Source organism: Nicotiana tomentosiformis, chromosome 8 (assembly GCF_000390325.3).
Source record: "Nicotiana tomentosiformis chromosome 8, ASM39032v3, whole genome shotgun sequence".
Classification (NCBI taxonomy): domain Eukaryota; kingdom Viridiplantae; phylum Streptophyta; class Magnoliopsida; order Solanales; family Solanaceae; genus Nicotiana; species Nicotiana tomentosiformis.
The window spans coordinates 55715034-55729230 of NC_090819.1; the positions used below are offsets into that span (position 1 = coordinate 55715034).

The window sequence follows — 14197 nt, forward strand, 5'->3', positions numbered from 1 at the left end:
ATGTTTATTCACTTAAATTACTTTATATAATTGTTATTGGAATTGGAAGTTGAAAGTTGGCTTACCTAGCGGGTTGGGTTAGGTGCCATCACAACTAGTTGGATTTTGGGTCGTGATATTATTCCTTGTGAATGAGTTCTACCATTCTTGTCATTTATGTTCTTGAGTTGATTTGTTCGCCGTACTTTGCATCTCTGTCATTGTTGCTTTTGTACTTGCTGTGGTGATGTACGAGGTTTTTGTCGTGTTATAGTTGTTATCTTTGTTGTTTGCGCAGCATATTTAAATTGGGACTACGGACGTATTCCGGGAGATCCTCCAGCACTGCATATTTAAATTGGGACTACGGACGAATTTCGGGAGATCCCCCAGCACTACATATTTAAATTGGGACTACAGACGTATTCCGAGAGATCCCCCTGTCTTGCATATTTATTTTGGGACTACAGACGTATTTCGAGAGATCCCCCAGTACTGCATATTTATTTTGAAACTACGGACATATTCCGGGAGATCCCCCTCGTACTGCATAATTAATTCGGGACTGCGGGACGGTATTCCGGTAGACTCCCATGTGGTTATATCTGTGTTCGTATCTGCTAATCTTCTATGCTTAGGTGTCACAGGGTGACTTATACTCGAAGGATATTACTTGAAAAGTTTATATTTGAAAAGTATTTATCTTGAAGGAACTATGTTTGAAGGATATTTATTTGAAAGGGGTTATACTTGAAAAGTATTTATCTTGAAAGAACTATGTTTGAAGGCTAATTATTGGAAAAGTTTATATTTGAAAGTTTTTTATCATGAAAGAATTGTATTTGAAAGATATCTATTTGAGAAAATTATATTTGAAAAGATTTATTGAAAGAATTATATTTGAACCAAAAAAATTATTATTATTTGAGAAAATTATATTTAAAAGAGAGTTATCTGGAAGAATTATATGTGAAAGATATTTATTTGATAGACTTGATTTAATTGGGTGTAATTGTGTTTATTAATTGTTGAGTGATATTAATGGTATTCTTGTTGTCTGTTATACATATCACTAGTTATTTTATCCTGCCCTTATTATTATTTGTTTTCTATTATTTTGTATATTATATTGCATAGGTTATTAGACTAGTGAGTGTCTTAACTGTACCTCGTCTCTACTCCATTGAGGTTAGTCTTGATACTTACTGGGTACCGACCGTGGTGTACTCATACTACACTTCTGCACATTTTTGTGCAGAGCCAGGTATTGAAGACATCGGATTTGAGAAGAGTTAAAGCGGGATCGTAAGGACTCAAGGTAGAGCTGCTTGGTCGTCGCAGTCCCTTGGAGTTTTTTCATTTCATTGTACTATTAATTTTAATCAAACAATATTGTATATTCGGTCCTCGTGATCATTCCATGTATTTAGTTAGAGTTCGTGATTCAGTACTACCAGTCTTGGGAGGTTGTGTATTGTATTTATTTTCTCTGTTAGTTAGTTTTGATTATTTATTTAATAAAATAAAAAATGGCTTCAAAATATAATAGAAATCGGCTTACCTAGTGTTAGAGACTAGGTGCCATTACGACGCATGTGGTGCGATTTTGGGTCGTGACAAGTTGGTATCAGAGCTCTAGGTTCTACGAGTCACGAACAAGTCTAGTAGAGTCTCGCGGATCGGTACAGAGACGTCTGTATTTATCTTTGAGAGGCTACAGAACTGTTAGGAAATTTTCATTTCTTTTATTCTTGTCGTGCGGAATTTGTTGAATTTAGAATTTGAATCTTTGTATCTCCATTCTCTCACAGATGGTGAGGACACGTGCTACTGGGTTAGGTGAGCAGGTATCCGCACATAATGCTAGGGCTGCAAGAGGTCAGGACCAAGTTAGAGGCCAAGGAAGAGCACGTGCTACGACTAGAGCACTTGTCAGAACAATAGTTGAGGAGCCACCCATCACTCCAGTTGGGGGACAGGTACGAGAAGCACCTGTTATTACCCCCGAACTTCAGGAGACTTTGGCACAGTTCCTGAGTAAGTTTGGTACATTAACTCAGACGGGATTGATCTCTGTTGCACCAAAACATTTCGCAGATTGGGGGAGTAGCTCAGACTCCTACCACAGCTCCAGAGCAGCAGATTCACGTTAGTCAGGTTCCGGGTGTAGTACCGGAACAACCTGTTATTCCGGTTCAGCCTGAGGTCAGGCCCGAGGCATCAACTTGAAAGGTTTCTAGAAATACGATCCACCAACTTTCAGTGGCATAGCTACACAAGATGCCCAAGAATTTCTAGGAAATTGTCACTGTATTCTCCGCACCATGGGTATTGTGGAGGTGAGCGGAGTTGCCTTTACTACATTTCAACTATTAGGCGCAGCGTATCGGTGGTGGCAAATCTATGAAGAAGGTAGACTAGCCGATGCCACACCACCAACTTGGGCTCAATTTTCGGGAATGTTCTTGAAAGAGTTTGTTCCCCAGACTCTCACAGATGCGTGGCGCACAGGGTTTGGACGGTTACGTCAGGGCACTATGACAGTGTTAGAATATGCTATCAGGTTCAGTGAGTTAGCCCACCATGCACCTATCTTAGCTCCTACAATCAAAGAACGGGTCCGCAGATTCATTGAGGGTCCGCAGATTCCCAATTTGTGGGCGTTGAGAGAGTCATGAGAAGGACCGTGATTTAGGGTTTGCTTGATTGGACTGTGGCTTGACAGGCAGGTATCGTAGTAAAATCTTCCTTATAGCTCCGTTGTAGCGATACTAAATCCAAATTAATATACCCACAAATTGGGATGAAATCGTTTTTCAAATTTAATAGATATAGCGGTTTCTGAAATTGTTAGCAGTTGACACTAAATTATATGAAATTGAATGATTGGACTAGTTAGTTGTCCATTGATATCTAATATGATTTGTCAAAAGGCTAAAAGCTAGTACTCCGTTAGCTTCAATCCGAGTGTCAACAATTATTCATTTGATAAAAACTGGTAACCACCTGAAATCATAGGATTTATCAATCACGTGAAGTGTCCTTTAGTCAAATAGCAATGAATCTGAACTTATTTTTTCCACTATTCATAGTGGAGTTTTCGAAGAAGATTTAAACACCCCAAGGGTTCCTACTCGAAGCAGAACAGGATATGCATCAGGAAAAAAGAATATATCATATGAGATCATCATATAGTGCATATCCGATGGGAGAGCGACAAGTTGAAACTGATAGCAACATCTTCACGCATATAACAAGAACAAATTCATCATTTGTGTAAGCTAAAATTAAAACCAAAAAAAAAAAAAAAAAAAAAAAAAGAATGTGTTAGGCCCGTCTAAGATACTTATTGAATATGATGAAGCCCCCTTTTGCCCTACAAATTATTGAAAAAACATTTGTTTATATTTATATTTCTAAATGAGACATACTTTTTTTAACTGTGAATCCCAAACCCCCCTCCCCCTCCCCGGGCCAGTAGAACTGAAATGAAAATACAAAAGGAATAAAAGGCACCGTCACGAAAGTTGGTTCTCTAATTTAGTCCTTTAGGTGTCTCATTTGATTTCGGCAATTTTTTTTTGTGGTTAAAAATCTATTACATTCAAACGGAAATAGGTTACACTTCAATCTTTGTCTATTGCTTTTCTCCTCTTCGTGCTACATTTTGGTTCCCCAAGTACACGTAAGTATACGTGGCCGTCAAGTAATAAAGTGACTCGAAAGTCGGATGTCGAACCACAGAGACTTAGATTAATCGTTAACTAAGCTAACTAAAATCAATTAAATGTCTAAGATAATCAAAAATATTATTTTTCTACTAAAACTACTTTTGCAGAAATTAAACAAGTAATTAGCTAATCTATCAAGGATGCAAACATGTGTTTTTGGATTTTACTCAAAGGAGATGAAGATTCCAGGGTTGTGGTTGGTTTATCAATCTTATTAAGTTCAATAATCACACTCGTTAATCTAGATTATCCGGATCATTTATATGAATAGCATGTTCCCACAATACTATTCGCTTATCCATAATATATCAATCCTATATTCCTATGGTATTGAGTCTATCATGAACGAATATAAAACGGTATTCAACTAAGCAAGATTGTTAGGTATATTCCTATCCTAACCGCAAAATCGTGCCCCGAGCCACGGGTTCAGAAATAAGTTCTCTTTAATTCTACTCTAATCTAAACATGGCTTTACCAAGCATAGCATAGATAGTAGGGTGAATTGGTAGCTACAACAAGTCACAAGTTAAAACTAGAATTAATGAAATAACCACAAGATGATAATCCGAATTAACGAAGATGTAATTAGTAAACGTTAATAATTATGTCAACCACAACCCTAGGAACTAGAGTGCTTAGCCACTCATCTTCGTAGTAACAATTTTTCAAGTATTTTGCATAAACAAATTGCAAAGAAAAGATGAAGGAACGAAGAAATCGATGATTTTCCCCTCCAAAAGTTGTTCCGCGTGATGTTCTTGCCTCCAAATAATGTCCAACCTCTCAAAAATAGGTTTAGAACACCGTTTATACATGTTGGGGACGTGTAGGGTTGAAATCCCCAAGTCCAAGCCGAATTAGGACAAAATCTTCCCTTTGGCGTCACGCTTCGCGCCTGTTACGGAACTGGACAACAAACTTTTTGGTCTTCTGTCAATGACGTTTTGGTTGGTGCCTAGCGCAACTTGGGCACCAAACTTATACTTCCTCCATATTCTTCCGTTTTTACTTCAATTCGCATGCAAACTTTTTAAGCCACTTTCAATTGACTCCTACATATATAAATAATATTATTAAGCTCGAGTCACAAATATTCACACAAAAATTAATAAGATCGAGGTATAATGCAAGGCAAATTACATGCAAAAATATGGATTTTTATCCAAACATCACCACCCCACACCTAAGCTCTTGGTCATCCTCGAGCAACCAACAATTAATACTATTCTTGGGCACTTTATATTTACACATTTGAAACACACTTCACCAAAGACCATGGTTAATAGCAACAATTAAACTGTAGCATGTACAATCACTTACACTTCCCTTAACTTATGTCATTCTTCAAAAATATTTACAACAAAGATGACATGCTTATAACAATCCTAACCTCTAAAACCGACTCAATGTCATAATGCACTCATGGCTTGAACACACAATATCCTAGAGAAGTCTAATAACATCACCTATCCCTCATGAAACTATGTGCCCTCACAACAAGAAAAAAAGAGTAAGTTGAATCTACACATTCAAATTAAATGCTCAAATATATTTTAAGGGCTCACATATATCAAAGAAAATCACTCACTCTCACAAAAGAAGTCACATGTATGCAATTGGTACCATAGGCTTGCCCTTAATGTAAATCTCTACTAAAGTAGGCTCGCTCGATCTAAAATCAATTAGGAATTTTTCATGATTGTAATGTGGGCTAAGGGACCGGTAGGATATATTTAGGAATAGTGGTTCACCTTCCTAAGCACTTTAACACATCATATATTTAACTTTAAGAGCATATTCTTCAATCCCAACTTTATTTCACAACTAAAATCACCCCTAACAACGTTCCCTCTTTCTTTAAGCACTACTTTAATTCATACCCACTAGCAAGAACAAGATGTCAATTTATTCATCTTTATTTTTCCTTCTCTTTTTTAGAATTTTTTTTTCTTTACAATTTTCGCTAGTGGTGTATTCTTTTACAAAATAAGTGCACCTTTCTTCCTTTCATTGGTTCCACTCGAAAACCACCCAAATTTTCTTCTTACTTCTTTTAGCACTCATTTCACAATTAAAGTACTTTAAGAGGTAAAATGATTAAAACAATATCAATTAAGAATAAAAAGGGATACAGACTTGTAATGTGGGTGCCAAATAAAAGTCTATAGGCTCAAAATGATTAACTAGGGATAGATTTTATTTGTGATAAGTATTAAACTCAAAAAGAACAAAGACAACCTAAAATTATTTTTCAAACCGAACCTCACCTAAAATTTCGTTTTGACTCACATACTAGGCAAGTTCTAGACACAAGTACAATAACATGGACTACACAAAAATCTCACTTCACACATGGCACACGACTCACTAAGGACGGTCTCATTCCGACTCTCAAACTAATGCAAGTATTCACGGAGCCACAATATATTAAGCATTAAGCACAAAGTGAACATAAGTCAAGAATACGAGACATAGGCGTCACGAGACATGTAATCCAATTTATAAAGGCATCATGATCAATTTCAAAATATAGGGAAGATACTATGAATACATCATCTATAGGATAACTTCCATCTTGAAAGTTATGTGGCATTTTTATAAGATATCCACGATTTCTCTCTATTTTTAATCCAATACAAAAATCAACTGGTTCCGTTAAACTGGCTATATGTTGTGTATTATCAACAATTATTCCCTCGCTAGGACTCCTCCAGTCGAAGTAACTAAGAACTTCGTATTGAAGTAATAAGATTATTGAATCATCAGAACTACTTCGATATATCTTTTTTACTTTTTAGCTACAGAGTCTTTGTGAACCCATACGACTTTCGTTCTTTCATTTCTTGGTTCAAAATGTTAGTTGAATTATTTCTTGATTTTATCCGTTTATTCATTCAATTCATAGTTACAAGGGGGCAGAAGGACTTCTAGTCTATTAGAATCCCCTAGAGTAGTAAAATATATATTTAGTTCATTTCATATATAACTAGTACTAGTGACTGGAGTGAAGTCTTCGTATCTTAATGCACGTATTAAATTTATTCGGAGCTATTAGAGAGGGATTCACTTTTTGGGGAATATGAGTCGAAGCAATAACAAGAATATTTCTAGTAGAACATCTTTCACAATCTCTGGAGAAATGGTTCACTAATAGACTGAGGGCTAAGTCATTCGACTCATTCACATCCAGATCATGAATGTTTGGAATCCATATTATGCAAGGAGACATTGCTTTTGCTAAGCCAATGATTTTTTTTCGTGTTTCAGAATATGGTTAACCAACATTTTAACTAATCAATTACGATAAATTAGATCGAATTTTGCTATTTTTTTCTGCAGTACCTTGACGTGACATGAGCGTGAAAGGAGTTCAAGAATCAGTTTTCTTTTTATAAGGGCTAAAATCACTTATTTTTACTTTTTTAACCCATATTGTAGGGTGGATCTCGAAAGATATGAAAGATCTCCCTCCAAGTCGTACATATGACTTTCATCGAATACGGCTTTTTGCAGAATTCTATATGTATCTATGAGATCGAGTATGGAATTCTGTTTACTCACTTTAAATTGAGTATCCGTTTCCCTCCCTTTCCTGCTAGGATTGGAAATCCTGTATTTTACATATCTATACGATTGAGTCCTTGGGTTTCCGAAATAGTGTAAAAAGAAGTTCTTCAAATCATTGCTATTTGACTCGGACCTGTTCTAAAAAAGTCGAGGTATTTCAAATTGTTTGTTGACACAGACAAAGTCAGGGAAAACCTCTAAAATTATTTTAATATCAATTTTGGCTAAGAACTCAGAAGTCAAGTTTCATTCAAATTAGTTAATAATTAATCATTTTGACTGACTGTTTTTACGTAAATGATAAGTAGAAAAGTGGTAGGAACTAGAATAAATAGTACAGTAGCAATAAATGCAAGAATATTTACTTCCATAATCTCATCGGTTTTTTACTTCGCAATAACTCGAAATTTAATCCCATAGAGATGATAAATCTCTGGCCTATAAATTCAATGAATGAATATTAGCTCTTGATGATCTTGAATCGGATCAATATCATGAATAACAATATCGAATGGAACAATATATAGACAAGTAAATCCCTTATAGGTTCCAAGTTATTCCTTTAATTATTAAGAGTTAAGGGATTTATCATTCAAAAGAAAATGGACTACTCAAGAATTTTCTATTTTATTTGTTGGAATTGAATTTGAATAAAGAATAAATAGAAGACGGAATCACTGAAATCTTATTTCGTCTTCAGTGGGAACTTGAGTAAGGAGTAGACCTTTTTATTTTGGGATTTTCAAACATGCCAAAGCCTAAATATGCTACATCAAACAAGTCGAGGGCGCCTAGGAGTCTCATCTTTCTTCCTCCATTTTTTCCTAAGTCCTGCTCTAAGAAAATAAAATAAAAAAACTACTACCTGGTTCAAACTACATCCTATGGAAAAGAACCGAGGCACAAAAAATAACCACGGGGGATTATTACTTCCTAAAAGAAACTAAAAGACATATTTTTGAATTTTTTTTAGACTTTAATCCCTCAAGAAAACTGTCTATGAGATCCATCGCCGGGAAAAGTCTAATTTTTTGACTTTTGTTTTCCGATTTTTCATTATTTAAAAAATATTAAGCTACTAAAATACTACACAACTACGAAAACAAAAATAAGAAGCTAAAATCAAAATAAGAAGTTAACATTTTTCTAATATACCACTACTAATTATCTAGAGGAATTCTCCCATCCCACACTTAAAAGAGTGTAGTGTCCCCAATGCACAAATAAAGCAAAACAATAACGAGGGTGGAGAAACTCCATGAAAGGCCAAAGGCCGAAACAATCACGGTTCACGAGGTACTTAGACTTCCCCCAGGCATGGTCCTTTGTGTGGGCATCATACACTTAGTTCTCACCATCTAGCTCGCTTTTGCACTCTTTCAATGACTTTGCTTCATATGTTTATAGTCCTACAAAATAAAAACAGACACTACAAAAATAATTTAACAAAAATAAAAATAAAAGAAAGCAGTAAAGCTGGGTTGCCTCCCAACAAACGCCTGATTTAACGTCGCGGCACGACGCGGGATCTCGCCTAATTGTCGGCTAGTAACATCGTCGACTTTTGACGATCAAAGTCACCTACATAATAGCTATTTACTCTTTATCCATTCACTAAGAATCGTCTCTCTCCACCTACGACACACAACGCAGTTACACCATGTGGAGTGACTCGCCACCTTAAATGCATAAGTGCCATAAGGGCATGTAAAAGTTGTCTTTTCTTGATCTTCCGGAGCAATAGCAATCTGATTATACCCCGAATAGCCGTCAAGGAAAAAATAGTATTCCTATCCGGCTAACCTGTCAAGCATTTGATTAATGAAGGGGAGAGTGAAGTGATCTTTTCGTGTAGCATTATTCAACTTTCTATAATCTATGCATATTCGCCAACCAGTCACAGTCCTAGTTGGGATTAATTCATTTTGTTCATTCACTACAACAGTCATACCCCCATTTTTAGGTGCATATTGGATAGGGCTTACCCACTTACTATCGGAGATAGGAAATACTATACCTGCGTCGAGCCACTTAATCACTTCTTTTCTTACTACCTATTTCATGATTGGATTTAGACAACGTTGATGTTACATGCTAGGCTTGTGTCCCTCCTCCATGAGTAATTTGTTTATGCAGAATGCAACACTAATACCCTTTATGTCAGACATTGTCCAACCAATGGCACACTTGTGCTCCCTCAGTACCCTTAATAGCTTTTCTTCCTGCAAGTTAGACAAATGAGAAGAAACAATCACAAGTAAAGTGTTAGAACTTCCCAAATATGCATAATGAAGATGAGATGGTAAGGGTTTAAGTTCCAGTTTTGGGGCCTCCTCAATTGAGGGTTTAGGGGGCGAGCCGATTTGCCTATCCAGAGGCTCAAATTGGTATCTTTCTCTTATGTATTCGCAAGATGCATCTAGAATTTACAACATCTCCTCAACCTCTTCTTTAAGTTCCAAGTGATTGAACAACATCAATGCCTTTTCTAGTACATCTTCTTTAAATGCACTTGGAAACTGAATGGCTCGATATACATTGAAGACTGCTTCTTCATTGTATACCCTCATGATCATCTTACCTTCTCGCACTTTGATAACTGCATCTCCAGTGGCCAAGAGAGGTTGTCCCAAGATGATAGGAACTATCTCATCAACCTAGTAGTCCGGGATGATAAAATCTGTAGGGAAGATAAACTTCCCAATCTACAGCAAGATGTCCTCAATTACCCCCTCGGGATAAACATAAGATCTATCAGCTAACTGTAGCATCACCGTGGTGGGTCTCGAAGCTCCTAAGCCCAATATTTTGAATACTGACAACAACATCATATTGATACTTGCACACAAATCACACAAGGCTCTACCCACATCGATCTCACCAATCCTCACGGGGATGGTAAAACTACTCGGATCCTTAAGCTTTTGTGGAAGCTTGTGTGGAATCTTGGAAGTACACTCCACAGTAAGTGCGACGGTTTCAAACTCAGTTAACCTCCTTTTATTTGCCACTATATCCTTAATATATTTTGCATATTTTGGGACATCACAGAGCATGTCCACCAAAGGGATGTTCAAGTGTATCTGCTTCAACATATCTAGAAATTTGTGAAACATGTGGTCATCATTCTTCTTTCTCAATCTTTGAGGAAAAAGGGGTGGGACCCTCTCTGATATATGCTCAGACTCTGTTTTGTTTTTCTCATCTACCTCTATAGGTATTGGCACTCTTTCTTCTTCGAACCCAGACAACTCTTTTTTCTTCTTAGGCACTTCTACCAACTCTCTCCAATTTCTCAATGTCACTGCATTAACTTGAGGATTTTCTCTGTATCACTTGGGAGAGCTCCAGCAGGTCTAGTGTTCTGATTGCTATCCATTTGCCCAAACTGCCTCTCTAGAATTTTGAACTCTGTGCACATTTGTTGATTCTCAGCCATAACTTTTTTATTCTCTATCAAGATCTTTTTCATCATGTCAGTCAAACTCTCCTCTGCTTGCTATGGGGGTTTAGGTGGCTGATTGTAATTAGCTTGAGGCATATTATTCTGATTTTCACCCCAAGAGAAGTTAGGATGATTCCTCCAGTTCGAATTGTATGTGTTACCATATTGAGCATTTTGATTCATCGGTCCTCTAGCTTGTTTCCCCACATAGTAGATGGACTCAAGATTCGCAGGATATGTCACTTGTGTGACCTTCACCACATAACTCGTAGCAAGTAGACATCTGTTGCACATGTTGCATCTGTTATGCTTGGTGCATTGTCATTTTATTCATCTGATTTGCTAATCACGATATATCTACCCTCATGGCTGAGAAATCATCAAGCTCAATTGTAACGATCCGACTGGTTATTTTGAGCTCTAGCGTGTCATTCAGAGGTTTGAGGCCTTGCGTAGCTTCACTTCAAGTATAATGACTTGTGCGTATGGTCGGAATCTAATTTCGGGAAGTTCAGGATTGATATGGAAAGAAAATTCTAATTTCGGAGGCTTTAAGTTGGGAAAATTGGCTAAGGTTTGACTTTTTCAGTAAACGACCTCGGAATCGGGATTTTAAGGTTCCAATAGGGTCGTATGATGATTTTAGTCTTAGTCCGGATGTTGATTTGGAGGTCTGTAGGTTATTTCGGCGTCAAATTGACGAAAGTTAGAAAATTGGATGATTTTGGGAAGTTTGATCGGGAGTGGACTTTTGATATCAGGATCTCATTCCGATTTCGGAAGTGGGAGTAGGTCCATAATGTCAATTATGACTTGTGTGCAAAATTTGATATCAATCGGACTTGATTTGATAGGTTTCGGCGTCGAATGTAGAAGTTTAAAGTTCTAAAGTTTATTAAGCTTGAATTGGGGTGAGATTCATGGTTTTAGCATTCTTTGATGTGATTTGAAGGATCGACTAAGTTTGTATTGTGTTTTAGGACTGGTTGGTATATTTGGTCGAGGTTCTGGGGGGCTCGGGTTAATTTCGGATGGTTAACGGATCAAAAGTTAAAGTTGTGAGATTGCTGAAGGCTCGGCTCTGCTGGTGTAACCGCACCTGCGGAGCTTTGATCGCAGGTGCGAGCTCGCAGGCGCGGGATGTGTTGTACAGATGCAGAGAAATGGACTGGGGACTGTGGAGCACAGATGCAGTAGGAATTTTGCAGATGCGGACTCGCACCTGCGCTTGGAGGGTCGCAGAAGCGGAAGCAGAGGTGATGAGGCTGGTCCAAAGAAGCGAGTTAGTTCGCGGAAATGCGCGTCCACAGAAGCGGGGACCTGACCGCAGAATTGGTTGGGCGGCTTAGTGGCCTCCACATATGCCAAGGGCGTACCACAAATGCGGTGCCGCAGAAGCGGCTAGTATGTCCGCAGAAGCGGAACTGGGAAGAACATAAGGGGATCGAACTTGGTCATTTCGTCATTTTGATTTGGGATTTTGGAGTTCGGTTCTTGGGGAGATTTTGAGGAGTTTTCATCATATAAAAGGAGATAAGTACTTTCCAACTTGTTGTGAGCTAAATGTAAGGTTTATATGTGGATTTAAGGAGGAAAATTTAGGAAAATTGTAGGATTTTGGTAGAAAACCTAGAATTTGATAATTTTGAATTTTGACCACGATTTTGGAAATGGAATTAAGAATAGATTATATATTTAAGTTAGTAATGTTATGGGTAAAGTTTACCTTCAAAAATTTTTGGACTTTGAGCACATGGGCCCGAGGGTTGATTTTAGCGCCTTTTTGAGCGGAGTTGGAAATTGTTTAAAATGATTAATTATGGGTATTAGAATATATTTTGATTGGTTTGCACATTTGTTTGAATAGTTTTGGATCGACGAACTTTGGTTTGAGGTGTTTGAGGGGCGTTGGAGCTGGTTATGGAACTTCGGAGCGAGGTAAGTCTCCTGTCTAACTCTGTGAGGAGTAAACTACCCCCAGGTGATGTATCTTTTTATGTGTTACTTGTTGTGGGGGCTACGTACGCACCAGGTGGCGAGAGTCCATGCGTAGCTAGATTCATGTTATGTCCGGTAGACTTAGGTTCCCGTCATGCTATAACTGTACTATTTGAGTTGTCTCTTGCCTATTAAATTCCTTCATATTACGTTGCGACTTGAGACTAGACTTGTGTAGAGTGATAGACTTTCTATTGTAGAGATTTGACGGGCTTAATGGTAAGCCGCGAATTTAATTGTACTCTCCTTACGAAATTCTCCTGCGTTATCCGTTCTCATCGAAATGTTCCCTTAAAAATCTATAACTCACACGACTATTAGTGAGTAGGGTCGAGGACCCATCAAAACTTTTTATTCTAATGGGATCGGGCCGTTCGCCTTGGCAGGATTGATATATCTATGGTTCGTGCCGTTCGACCCTCGGAAATGCGCACACTATAATAGATCGTGCCGTACGCCTCAGCAGGATTTACTTACTAGGTACGCATTGATTTACGTACTCATACTACACTCGTTGCATTTTTTGTGCAGGTACACATATGTCCGGTGGTGTTTGGGGCGCAGAGGCGCGGCCATTTCAGGGACTTTACCGTGAGCTGCATTTCATGTTACGATCCGCAACCTGCAGAGTCTCCATCAGAGTTATTTATATTTTCCTATCTAACTTGTATTCCAGGCAGATATTGTATTTTATTATATTTTCTAGTTGATGCTCATGAAATTGTGACATCGAGTTTCGGTGGTTCCTATGCATTGTTCACTATTGTCGTTCGTGTAAATTCTATTTCACACCATTTCATTAATAAAAAAATTGATTTTAAGGTGCTAGAATGAGTAATTAGATTGACTAATCATTGTTGGCTTGCCTGACGGCGGTGTTAGGCGCCATCACGACCACTAGTAGATTTTGGGTCGTGACATCAATTACACCTGCTGCCTTCTATTTAAGTGCTCTTCGTGGTTCCCCATCTCCTTGCCAATTATTATCATTAGTAGTGAAATTGTTTAGCAGGATCTGGATTTCACTATACGGTCTTGCCATGCAACTACCCCCACATGCTGAGTCAAGATTCATCTTTGATGTCTTGTCCAACCCATCAACGAAAGTGTGACCCAATACCTCATCAGTTTGACAATGATGTGGGTAGTCTCTGAGTAGCTTTTGTATCTTTCCCAAGCTTGACGAAGAATCTCGCCATCTCGTTGTTGAAACCTAAGAATCTGGCTCCTTAGCGACTTTGTCTTCTTAGTGGGAACTTGATTAAGAATTTTCATGCTAGATCATCCCAAGTGTGGATCGAGTTTGTGGGCTCCTTCTGCAACCATTATTTGGCTTCCCCCAGCAGTGAAAAGGGAAACAACGTCAGTCTGACGTAGTCTTTGGAAACATTCGAATAATTATAAGTATCCGTAATTTCCAAAAAATTCTGAATGTGTCATTGCAGATGTTCATGAGATAGACCCACATACTGCC

The 14197-nt window shown here is 37.9% G+C and overlaps 1 protein-coding gene across 1 annotated transcript; it reads right to left on the bottom strand.

The window, feature by feature from the left end:
• Nucleotides 1–3153: 3153 nt before the first annotated feature.
• On the bottom strand, nucleotides 3154–11019 carry LOC138897495 (uncharacterized). The gene is made up of 5 exons (XM_070183469.1): nucleotides 10887–11019; nucleotides 10010–10584; nucleotides 9725–9937; nucleotides 9433–9502; nucleotides 3154–3260 (listed from the first exon to the last, which is right to left on the bottom strand). Exons 1-5 carry the CDS (start codon nucleotides 11017–11019, stop codon nucleotides 3154–3156), a joined length of 1098 nt encoding a protein of 365 aa, XP_070039570.1.
• Between the last annotated feature and the right edge of the window lie 3178 nt (nucleotides 11020–14197).